This window comes from Crocodylus siamensis, chromosome 15 (genome assembly GCF_052110815.1).
Source record: "Crocodylus siamensis isolate JL-2025a chromosome 15, ASM5211081v1, whole genome shotgun sequence".
Classification (NCBI taxonomy): domain Eukaryota; kingdom Metazoa; phylum Chordata; order Crocodylia; family Crocodylidae; genus Crocodylus; species Crocodylus siamensis.
In genome coordinates, this window is record NC_143409.1 from 43,557,136 (window position 1) to 43,569,773 (window position 12,638).

General features: G+C 43.1%; 1 protein-coding gene across 3 annotated transcripts in view; it reads right to left on the reverse strand.

Moving 5' to 3' along the window:
- Positions 1-5,069: 5,069 nt before the first annotated feature.
- The window catches only part of NEO1 (neogenin 1), a 389,148-nt gene continuing 381,579 nt past the window's right edge, over positions 5,070-12,638 (reverse strand). For all 3 annotated transcript variants that reach the window (XM_090029933.1, XM_090029932.1, XM_090029931.1), the window contains exons 26-28: positions 11,985-12,239; positions 11,481-11,617; positions 5,070-7,960 (exon numbers count right to left, since the gene is read on the reverse strand). In XM_090029933.1, the coding sequence (XP_089886059.1) occupies positions 7,877-7,960; positions 11,481-11,617; positions 11,985-12,239 (476 nt within the window). In that variant the 3' untranslated portion in view covers positions 5,070-7,876. The remainder of the gene's footprint in view (positions 7,961-11,480; positions 11,618-11,984; positions 12,240-12,638) is intronic.

Below are 12,638 nucleotides of genomic sequence, written 5' to 3' on the forward strand. Positions count from 1 at the left end.
TGCAGAGGCGTCTAAGGTGATCCCAACTATGCCCTCGGTCCAATGAAAGACCTCGCCTCATGCCTAATTCCTGGACAACAACATCACTCCAACCCTACCAGGTCTTGGAGGTGGCAGCCATGTGCACACAGCCCTCCCACTCCCTGATCAGGGCTCACAACAGAGTGGGAGGAGGAGAAATATTTCTGATGGGGCCAGGAGGCTACTCTGAAGGCATGGCCTTGGCCGTGGCTATTGAGAAGTCACAGCAGTTTCTCTCTTGGTCAGCAGACAGTGCTGCATCACCACGGCTAACCTTGCTTCCCAGGCCACAGAAATGCCCTGCTTTGGGCTGAGGCAGTCCTGGGATGGGGAAGGAGCCAATGATTTCCCCTTGAAGTGCGAGTTCCCCTGCAACTCCCGAGTCCCAGCCAAGCTGGAACTGCCAGCAGCAAAGTGATGGCCTGGCAAATGGGTCATCCAGCTCCAGACCTGTTTGTGCAAACCTAAGCTGAGTCTGGGGTCATCCAGACTGTGAGAGCTCGGAGCAGAGATGCTGACCTCTCCCGGCTTCAGTGTCCATTTCATTTGCTATTGGGTTTGATGCAGAGCGCAAAGGTGCTTCCTCAGCCTCAACGACAGGAGGAGACCTTTTCTATCCAGGTTTCTAAAATGACTAGGAAAGACAGCCATCAGAAGTGACACAGGCCAGAAAACCCCAGCGGCAAACCAGCAGTCTGCGGCAAAGGAGCACATGACTTTGGCTTTCTTGAAGCACTTTATGTGCAAGGGTTAAGAGATTTGTGTCTGCTAAGAGTAAATGCTCCTTAATTCCCTTCAGCAGTGAAGGAACAGGTCACCGATGCTGCAGACTACATCTGCCTGGTCACCTCATTTTTTCGGTCAGGGAAATACAGGCAGTCCTCGGCCTTATGACAAAATTGGTTCCTGAAAACCGCATATTAAGTTGAAACATCGTAACGTAGAACCGATTTTCTCATAAGAAACATTATAAATGGGGGATTGGTTCCTGAACCAAGGCCCGATATTTCACCAAAAATTCTGGGGTATTTCACCAAAAATACCCCAGAATTTTGTACTTGATCAATTATAGATGAGTAATATAGCTATATTAATATTGTAAATAGCAGTCATATTGATTTGGAAGGACTTCTTTGAGGTGACTTTGCTGGACTTTGCTGGACACCACCACAGGAGGGGAAGACTTTCAGAAAACCCTGCTCTACAGAGCTGCCAAGGAATATGGTTAATTTGCTCTCTCGTGCAGGAGTCAGCTGGCTGGGCTCTGAGGAAGGGACATCTAAGGAAGGCATCTAGTGATGAGGTGCTTTAAAATGGGGCTTCTGGGGCACCACTCTACCTCCCTAGACACGTCATGCCTTGAAAAAGCCTGTATGGTCCTTCACACTCATTAATTTTGCACAACTGCACAATGGCTTAAGGGGCTAGGAGCTACCACAAAAATGTTCAGGTGCAATCAGAGAATCAGGAGCAGCGCCTCATTGTCAGTGAAGACAGGAAATTGAACCAGGAGAGCAAAATACGACCATGTACTACGTATGTCAGCCAGCGACCTGCAGAGAAGGTACACTTTGTTGTCCCCTACGTCCTGCCTATGGGGAACAGCCAGCCAATTTGCATTAAACTCAGCCTTCATGGCTTCTGGTCAGTGTTAAGGTGTTTGGGGACACTCTGTAAATGGCTGGTGTATTTTTCGCCAGCACAGTGCTAAGACTGCTCTGTGGAGCAGGGTGGGAAGCCACATGTGTACTCATAATAGCTGGAGAGAACGACTGTCAGTGCTGGTCAGACCTCCCAGCTCCCAGCTGCTTCTCTGTGCCTGCCTTGCTGCCCCCACAGGGGACCAAACCAAGCACTGCCCTCAGGGATCCCCTGGACATTCCTGTCCAGGGGAGGAAGAAATGTTTGCAGGAAAACCAGGAGAGGGGGACCAGAGACAGGTGGTGCAGAAGCAGAGAAATGGAAACTGAAATGAAGAAGTATACAAATGTTCACATCCACTGCAGCAAGGGCCCACAATACATTACAATGTTAATGCAACTGCTTTCAGGGACTCTAAGTGCAGGAAGGAGAGGTATCAGGCAATGGTGCCATGGCACCCCGGTTGAGAATCACGGCCCTGGTTTTAGTCTTTGGTACCTGCTCCCGGACAACTTGCTCTGCACCACATCATATTAAAGCCTCTCCATCCTGTTGAGTCATCACCACCCAAATCTCTGCTCACATCTCCTTTTGCCATCAGGCCTACCCCAGCCCCAGCTTTCCCTGCTGCAACATTGCCCCACATCCCACCTGACAAGGATCTCTCTCTTCTTCAGCTCCCACATCTTCCCAACATTACCAGCTGCCTCCACCAGTTAGTCCTATGCATTTGCCTGTGTTAGGACCTGCTATTCAGAAGCCCTGAGCACTGACGACATCCTTTGAGTTCAATGGTTTGTCATCGCATCCAAACATTAGGCCCTTCAGCACAGAGGCTCTTCGCAGGGGTAGGACCATGTTGTGCATCTGTGCTCTGCACGGCACTGTGTCCATGTCCAGTGGGGTAGAAACTCCTACTCATTCAAGCTTGTGAGTTGGAAAGAGAAGGCGAGTCCCAGAAACATGCAGGCCACTTTTCTAGGAAGTATTGCACCAGTTTAACTTAACTCAGTTTTCATACTGGTTTACTTAGACTGGGGAAAACCCGTGTGAATACTTTTTTTTTCAGATTAAGTATGACTTTTTATGACTTGACTTAGTCCATCAATTGGGAAGAGGATTATGAGACCCAGAAGTTGTTTTCAACTGAAAATAAGCATCCACGCAGCAGTTGCCAACCCACTCTTAAGTTCACAAGTGAGCTTAACCAGTGACAGTCTTTTATGTGGACTAGGAAGGAGTAAGATGCACAAGCATTTCTGCCACTTGATGCACAATTAGATTGATAACAGTTTAATAACAAGGCATACATAACAATATTGTTTTTTGTAACCTGAACTGCTCATCACAGAACAAGTGACTTGTCCTCTTCTGGACTGATGCAGAGGCTGTATAGGTTTCCCTCATTTTATGCGAGTTTTGTATGTTCGAATTTGCTCTTATGTGATGTCTGTTTTTATACCAAAAATTCATTACAGCTTTTCCTTGCCAACCATGGTTTTGAGTATCCACACTTAATATTCTCTATACCATTTTGGCTACCATGGTATACAGTTTTGAGTAACCAGCGTTTTCCGTGGCCACGCATCAGCCCATTACCTGCCATTTTTCCCAGAAGCTTTTTGTCTTGCCAAGCACAGTTTTGCCAACCACAGGAACTTTCAGGAACCTAACCCCGGCGGCTGGTGAGGGAAACCTGTATATGCGAGATGAATTCACTCTTATGTGATCGGCGTGGTGGAAGCCTGCAGTCAGCTGCTTTGTGTGGTGCATTGAGGGTGTGATGTGCAGCAAAATATAGTCTCCCATGTGGATCTGCGCTCCTCGCTCGTTGTCTGCGATGTGTTTCTGTAGTTGCCATCCCCACATTCACCACCACCCTGTGGTTGTGTGTACTGTCTGCTGTTGGTGAGTACCAAAATTGTCTTGTAAAAGTAGTAGAAATGGGTCTGGGGGTCAGTATAGTCAGGGTCTTGGAAAGTATCCTTATTTGTTACATTGTAAAGTGGGTTCCCTTTATATGAATTTGAGTTATGAGCCGTTTTCCAGGAATGCATGCACCGCAAAAAACGGGGGAAACCTGTATTAAGGACTGCTAAAAACTTACTGCAAGGCTTTGCCTTACAGCCATAAGGGATCTGTGGTATTGGATGCCCTCTAGTGTCTATTCCTTGTTCCTGGCAGTCTGTGGGCAGCAAAGCTGATGAACCAATCGACAATCAGAGAAATTCTACCTTTACCCATTTTGAAATAAATTGCAACCGCCTGGCTCTTCACTCCATTTTTTTAACCTAGGCAGAGGTTAAAATATTCAATTTAACCTTATCAGCTATTCTTCTGCAGGGCTCATGTAGGTATTCATGGGCAGCTAGAAAACATGCCTTTCCGAAATGAAAAATATTTCTCACCTGTAAATCCACCATTTCATATAAGCACACAATCCACCCATTTAAGCACTGCTGGGAAGATGCTACAGTGAAGGAAGCTCTCTCGGGGGGCAGGAAAAGAAGGGAGTCTAATAATCCAGTACCTCAACACTAGCAAAGCCCAAGCGTTAATGTATGAGAACCTGATTCTGCATCAACATTTTTAGGAAGTGATAGAGCACTTGGTGGGGTGTTTTGATCTCATTCAGAGAGCAGATAGGTCTGGAGAGGTCCCCGCTGCCCACCCTGCCCCATAAACATGTTTGTATGGTGAGAATGGACACCATCTGCCAGACTGCTGTGCTCAGCTTGGAGAGAAACACTCAGTGCTTCACTTAGGTAACCTGAGGAATCTAATATCCAGGAGCTGGGAGACCTAGAGTGTATTTTAGACTCTGCCTGAGAGCTTAGCTGTGTGTCTGACTTGAGAAATAATTACTTACCTCTGGGCCTCTGGTTCAGATCAGTAAAATAAAGATAAAAGATAAAAAAAGAAAAGAAAACCCACATACCTACACTGTAACACACTTAGAAAGCTACAGGCTAACAAGTGCTACATTTAAAGCATCGTCATTCTATTCTTCCATGATTTACTAGTTTACGACACGTAAGGAAATTCTCTATAACATATTTCATTGACCTGAAAATGTTTTCATTCTGAGGGGACCCGGTAGAAGAGAATCGTGGTTGTAAGCTTTCAAGCTGTAGGGGACTTAACTGCAAAGAAACTCGCACAACGTGCACATGGTGTGCCCTTCGGGATGCGTGGGTGAATATACCCTGCTTCCAATAACAATGCCCAGTTTTCTCCTTTTCTCCTGGGAACCATGGACCCCCCCTCCCAACCCCAAGATTTCTCTCCTTCTTAACTCTCAAGGAGATGGGCACAAATCAACTTTGAACTGTGGGTCACCAAAAGGGTTAAAAAATGGAAGGCACAGGATTAAAAAAAAGAGAACAAACTCTCCAAGCAGACCAGTATTTGATTGGATTAAAAAAAGTGTATTGGACGTCCAATACTAAATAATAAACATGAAGTTATTTAAAAAAGCCATAGAGTATACAGCAAATACTACAGAAAAGCAAAAAAAAATTGTACAGAAAGGTAGAAGTCTACAGCAGTCCTCAAAATTCGCCTACATCAGAATCATAAAACAATATACAGGGTTTTTCTTCTTTTTTTTTTTTCCTCCAAATCTCTCTGAAGGAAGCTGCCACTTCACAGCTTAACTAGGACACTACAAGATACACAATGTTCCAAATTTAAAATCACAGGATATGTAAGAAAACGTAGCGTTAAAATGTGAAAAAGTGCAATACAGATTGTACACTGACTTGAATAAATGTTTTTTCTTTTTTAGTTTAACCTTAAAAAACCAACTTTGAACAGTTGTTTTATCATTAAAAATATTCCCCGCTCCCCAACTTCAATGGCAATATTAACATTCATGGTGTTATACATAAGTAGTAATATTCACAAAAACCCACCAGCTAAGAATACTGAGTACATGATGGCATTCTTTGGGTATAGGTAAGAAACAAAGGAAAATGCATGTACACCCACTGTCAGAAGAGTGCGGGTGTTCTGTTAATTAAAAGTAAATTCAGTAGCTTATTTTGTCCTGAATTGTATTGATTAAAGGTTTAAACATCTATTTTTCAGGTGGCCCAGGGCGTTCAAATGTTGCACTTTTCACTGATCCCTCCCCCCTCGGCCCTCCTGCCCAGATAATAAATAACACCAGCAAATCTGCTAGACATGGCAACACACAAGGGGTCCAGGAAAAGAAAGGAAGTCAAATTCCAAGCAAGTCTCAACTAGCGGTACTTTCCAGTGTTATTCACTGGTTCCTCTCTCCCTTAGCATTAAGGACCAAAAACTGGCCCAGGGGTCAGCTTAGGGGTAAAAGATCAATAAAATCAGTCTTATCCCTTTCTTTATTAAATTAATCTGACTTATTTTGTGTTAAATGTTCTAAGAGGCATGTCTCCCAGAGAGCCGGGCAGTCTTCTGACCAAAGGGCCCTGAATGCCGGAAGAACTCTTAAACTTTACCTCCTTCATCATTAATTTAAGCTTTCAAGATCATCCATACAACTGCTTAGGCAGAATAGATTCGACACATAAAAAGTATCGGTATATTCTTGTTTTCCTCTCTTCTTAAAACCAGACACATGCATATCAACTCCTTGGGCAGCTAGTATTTTCCACTACTGATGCCAATTGTCATTTCAGGGCATGGCCAAACTAAGCAGGCCTACAAAGAGAAAACAACCAACCAGAACAGCTCTCCTCTTTTGGGAGCTCCCTTTTAATTTCCCTCCCTCCTAGACAGATGTGTGAACAGCACCTGAGTCACTAACACTGATTTCTTTTTTCAAATGTTTTTAAAAGTGTAAAAAAATACATTTTGCCTTGATTGCAGCTGTACATTTAGGATTCTTTTCAAAGCCTTGTTTGAATGGCCTGGGACAGTGAAACCACATGCACTGACCCAGCTGACAGGCCCTACAGGTGGGGTTTTAGTGTTTCCAAAGGCAAGAAGTACTGCTGGATTAGAACAGGTCCACCTTTCTCTGCTTTAGGAGATCCAGATAAATTAAACGCCAGATTTAAGCACCATAGCAGCAGAGAAAAGTGCTGTGCAAAGGGTGCACTGCTGACTGCTATAAGTTCGAAGAGCTGAACTAATGCTCAGATTGCGCTTCAAAATGTTAAGATCTATATGGCCTTTAAATTATAGTCATAAAACAAAGAAAGCACTGTTGCCAAAATAAGATCTAGTGCCTTTAAAAATAAAGAAAACTTCATAGGAGGAACCCCCCAATGGTTCTAAATGACACCGTATGTGTTTAAGTTACACGAAAGGACATCACAGAGGATGCTTTCATTTTTGTCAGTCTTCAGGTCAACGAATAAAGACTGGAAAACAACAATAATCAACTTCTCACTGGCTCCCCCCCCCTTCCCCAGCTATTTCCCCTTCTCCCCCCACCCCCCCAATATTGAAACTGCACAAAAAGCGACAAACAAGTCTTTGAATGTTACATTTCAATTCAAACAGACTAGTAATCTCACAGTGATGAGAGGAGAGAGTCAGGCTTTTAATAATTATAATATAAAAATAATAAAAAAGCTTACAAATAGCAATGCAGAATCCCAAAAGGCCATGGATTAACTGCTGGAAGGGGATGTAATTATACGCAGGATAAAAAAAAAAAAAAAGAACAAAACAGAACAACCCACGCTGGCAATGAATTTCCATATACAATAGAACAAGCAGTCAAACGTCAGGCTAGGCTGTGGAAAACAACAAAGTTCTTCTTTTTTTTTTTTTCTCAGAGTACACATTTTTTTCTTTTTATAAAAAAAGATAAAATAAAAACACACAAATAAAATTGTACATAAATGCAAATGTCCAACACTGAAAAGGCAGGGCAATCACACCACTGAGACAAAACCTGACCAGAAAAAGAATGCAAAGTCTGCTTTTTTATTTTTATTTTCTTTCCGTTTGTCTGGATAATAGATTTCAGCTTGATCTGTCCCATCCTGCATGGTCTCAGCAGGCAAATGGAATTCAACTTGGCAATGACTTCATTTTAGGACAAGGACGAGAAAGGTCATCTATTTAACTGGCATTAGCATTTAATGCACTGGTTGGTTGGTTTGTACTGTGTGTGTTCTCATGTTCTGTCCTTCCCTTGCTCTGTACAATTCCTTGTGTTCCAAGGCTGAGTCCCAAAACTTGTAAAACTGGATTTGGAGTCATGTCCTAGTGAAGGTGGTCATGCTGTAGTGATGGCATTAAGGTCCTTCATCAGTCCTTCCAGGTGGGCCATCTCTTTGGTCAGCTCATCCGGTTCATAGTTCTGCAGGAGATTTAACAGGGTTACTGGACAAGATGAGCTGCCTTCTTTAAGGAGAAGGAAATGGGCAGTGGGAGAAAGCACGGTCAATGACTATGTAGAACATGACTTTGAACCACAAAGAAGCAAAGCCAAATTTAGAGATGGGGAACTGAACACACAAGCAGAAACAAATCATTTGTTAAATGTCAGAAAGTTACGAAATTGATTCACATGTTCATTGGTTTTAGGCCAGATGGCATCAATGAAAATCTAGGGTGAGCTCATGTGTAACACAGACAATGGGATTTCCCTGAATTAATTCTGGATTCAGCTTCAATGGCTCTTCTTGACCTAGAGCATCTCTTTGTAACAAAAGTATCCAATCACAGAAAAGCAGGGCTAGAAAGGACTTCTGGAGGTCATCAGGTTCAACCCCCTGGTTCAAGGCAAGAACTTCCCTATCCATACCATCCCACACAAGTACTTGGCCAACTTATTCCTACAGCCACACAAATAACCCTGTCACACAACTACAAGGGACATTACCCCCAAAAAGGCAGGAACACCCTAATCTACCACAGGTAAAGCATGAGGATGATAGCACTCAGTGCCCCACCACTGCAAGGGTTGTTAAAATACACTCGAGAAATCCAAGGAAGAGGGTCATACCCCAACTACAAAGGCAGGCAAGTGCCCCAAAGTCCATACCAATGCAATTGTGGGGTAAAATTCCTTCCTGACTCCAAATGTAGCAATTGGTTTGACACTGAGCACTGGAGCAACATCCTCTAAGCAGGAACCTCTGGGGTTTTCGTTTCAGCAGCAACACTTGCACACCCTTGTCAAAATCCCCCCCTCAGCTGCAGCCAACATCCAGTGCGCTCCTGAGGAAGGTAAAAAAACCCCAACCCTCTAGCACCTGCAGCAACAAGAGGAGAAAAAAGGTCCTTCCCAGACCCATGTGGCCACCAGCAAAGCACAGGTGCATAGGAAAAAACGAACCCCTTCCACTGTTCTGCAACCTGGGGACAGCACAGACCTCCACACATCACACCCCCTTTCTGTTATCCTTTCGTCTCCATAAACTTGTCTCAGCGGCTTTAATTTTATTTTGCAACTAAACTTGCAAACATTGAGGGATAAAGAAAGGACCCTTGATAGGTGGTATTAATAGTTAATTAATCACGCTTCTTTATTTCTAGTTTAAATCCATCTGACTTCAACTTCCAGGCAGTGGCTTTCACTGTACCAGTGTCTGCTAGGCTGAAGGGTCCTCTTGGCAAATTTCTGTTCCCTAGGCAGGTACTTATAGACTGTGATACTGAACATCCCCATTGATAAGCTAAATAGATTGAGCTCTTTGGATCTGTCACTATCCTTTTTCCAGTCCTTTAACCTCTCTTGTGACTCCTCTTTGAACATTTTCCAGTTTTTCCACTTTGAAGTGTTAGCACCAAAACTGGCCAAATTTTCCAGCAGCATTTGTCTCAGAGCCAAACAAACATGTAATATAACCTCTATATTCTCACTCAATACTAATTTGTGTATAAATCCAATAACCTATTTCTAAGCACTTGGAGGACAGCAAAGTGATCAGGAACAGCTAACGTGCATTTGTGAAGAGCGAGTCATGCTTAACCAACTTGATTTCCTTCTATGATAAGCTGATGGGCTTTGTAGCTCTGGAGTGGTGCAATACACCTCAACTGCAAAAAGGACCAGAAATAACTGTCTCAAGTTGAAACAAGGGAAATTTAGTTTCAATATTTGAAATAACTTTCTGATGATGAAGATGTGATGGTTAATCACTGGAACAGGCCACCTAAAGAGGTTGTTGAATCTCCTCCACTCCAGGTTTCAACAGCAGGTTTTCCAAGCACTTGGTTGGGTTGGCTAGACAGGGATTTAGGTGATTACCCACCATAAAGCCTAAGTCTTTTTCAGAGTCATTACTTCCCTACAGTCCCCCATGCTGTAAGCAAGCTTAAATTTTTTCTCCCTAGATGCAGTGCATTACTTTCAGGTGTGCTGAAGTCCATACGGCTTGCACACATCCAAGTGACCTGCCAGTGACCTGCCTTCTGTGTTGTTTAATGTTCCCCTCATTTTTGTGTCATCTGTAAATTTTAATGGTACAAAAAATGGTCCTCGGAGAACTTTAATAGACAGGCACTTGGTCCATGGTGAGTCCTTGCTTATAATTACATTTGAGAACTATTGTTTAACCGGTTTTTAATTTTTTAGTGTGACACTGGTTTTGCATTATGTTGCTTTCTATGAGGATGTCATGTTGCACTAACTCAAAGGACTTACAGGAGTCTGTTGTATCAACAGTACTGCCTTTATCAACCAACCTCATAAAACATCAAGTTAGTTTGATGACCCATTATCCACAAATGCATCTTGATTGGCATTAACTATATCACCCCCCTTTAAATCTCCAATAATTGAATTTTGTATCAGCTGAAAGGACAATGAACAGAGTAAAACAGTGGTGGGCAAAGGGGTACAAGAATCAAGTACGGGAACAAAACACATATTAAAGCACGTAGAATTCAAAGCAAGACAGGATGAATTAGCAACATGCATGTGATAAAGGAAAAAGAACAGAGGGGAAAAAGGAAAGAGAGAAGAAAACAAATACTTCAGTTTAAGCCAGCATTTCCTGCACCCAATAACATCTTAATAGTAGAGCAAATGCAATCATTCTAAGTGCTGTGGTACCTTTAACTACAAAAGATTTTAAGCCAACACTTTCACAGTTGGATACCTAAAGTTAGACTCCTCACTTTGAAAAAACTGCCTGATTTCAAAGTTGCTGAACACCTGCAGTTCCCATAGACTTCAGCAGAAGCTGAAGTTACACAAACCCTCTGAAAGTCAGACCAATTTCAGTAGGAGCCTAAAGATGAATTTAGGGTCACAAATTTAAACACTCTGGCTTTAATCCTAATCTTTCATTTGTTTAATGGACACTTGGGACACTTCATATTTGGGATGAAACTCTGTAGCAAGATGTGAGACTGTAACTGCATGACTTCTATTAAGTTCAGTGAAAGCACACAGACAAACCCAGCACACCCCAGTCACAGAACATGGATCAGGAAATGAAATGCTAATGTGCGCACAATCACAGCAAGTGTGGCTGTACAGTACAGATAACAGCACTTGGTAGGGGATATTACTTTAGAAAGCAGTTCTTCTGCAAATACAAAAGTCTAAGAACAATCTTCTCTTCTTCTGCCCCTCCTTCCATTATGACAGGCTTGGGGAAAGCAGAGCCTCGGGTAGCTCCTCCTTCTCTTTAAGTAACCAGGATCATTATCCCCACATTCTGGTAACAGAGCTTTGGTTAACCTGGGACTATGCTGTATTTGAACATTTTCAGCCTCTGCTCATTAGGCCCTTGACAGCTGAAAGATACCGAAGTAGCTCACGTTTGGCTCTAAGTTACTGTAATTCCCACAGGGGACATCAAGACAGATTCACTATAGTTTGATAAGTGCTGGCAAAGAAAGCTATTGGTGGTTAAGATACTTACGCTTTCCGAATCCTCAAGCATTCGAGTGGTCTCCTGCACATCAGGGGCACTGGGGACTACCACTGGCATTGGAGGTCGAGTTCTTCCTAAAGTCCCAATCGATGCAGTCTTCACTGAGTGAACTGGATGGTTGGAAGCTCAAAAAAAAAGCCACCATGGTTAACTTCTCTTCCTGCCTAGGCAGGGAGACAGCACAGCATACTGGCATTCGCCACTGGAATGCCAGAATCACTGCTATAACTTACAGAGAAAGATCTTGGAAATGACAAGATGAAAAGAGGTCTGAGAACGCAAACATTTGCCAGAGGGTTAGAATTAATTAATTAACAGAAGTTGAATATCATTATGAATTACCCAACTATTCAAAATAAGAGGCCTTCAAAATTACATTAATGAAATACAGTCCAGTTGGCTCTCTCACTGAGTTTCACTCTATCCTTTCTCCACGTACAGGATGTGAACTGAAACTCTAGGTTTCCTATGCTATTTATTCCCCCCACTCACCTTGCTGGGACAGTAATGGTGTGCTTGGCAAGGCAGGGTCATATGTGGAACTGCTGGGTGGGACTGCTGGCACTGCAAAGCTCTTCAGAGGGTGAGAGGGACGGACATGGGCAGTAGGGAGGTTTTGACTTGAATCCTCCTCTTGTGCACTGGCCAGATATGATCCTGTGGCACTGTCTGGATCTTGATGGTCAGCACAGGTCTGAGATGAGGAAGCTGGCATCGTGTCTGTGCTAGGTGTGTTTCGAACAGATTCTACAATGAGAAAGTAAAATTGGGACTCATTTTCTTTGATGGAAGATTTTTCTTTGTTCATTGAGCAAGACAACTGAACTTTTTCTTTCATAGCATCCCAGTTGTACATCTCCCCGCTCCCAATGGACAAGCTCTTTTTCCTCAGCAACCTGCTTAAAAGCTTGGGAGTTAATTCACACAGGAATGGTACAATTATAACCCAATGGCATACTGTGCGACTGCTCTGCTTTAAGACATATGCTCATAACAATTCTCAGGGACAAAAAGTACCCAGCCACCCACAAAAAACCCACAGTTGTCTATGACAGAGCAGGCTTGAGCATCAAATAGTATCAGAGCAGGCTTGAACATCAAAGCAGCACATAGTTAACTAGATGACTTGTTATCCTACCATTATGT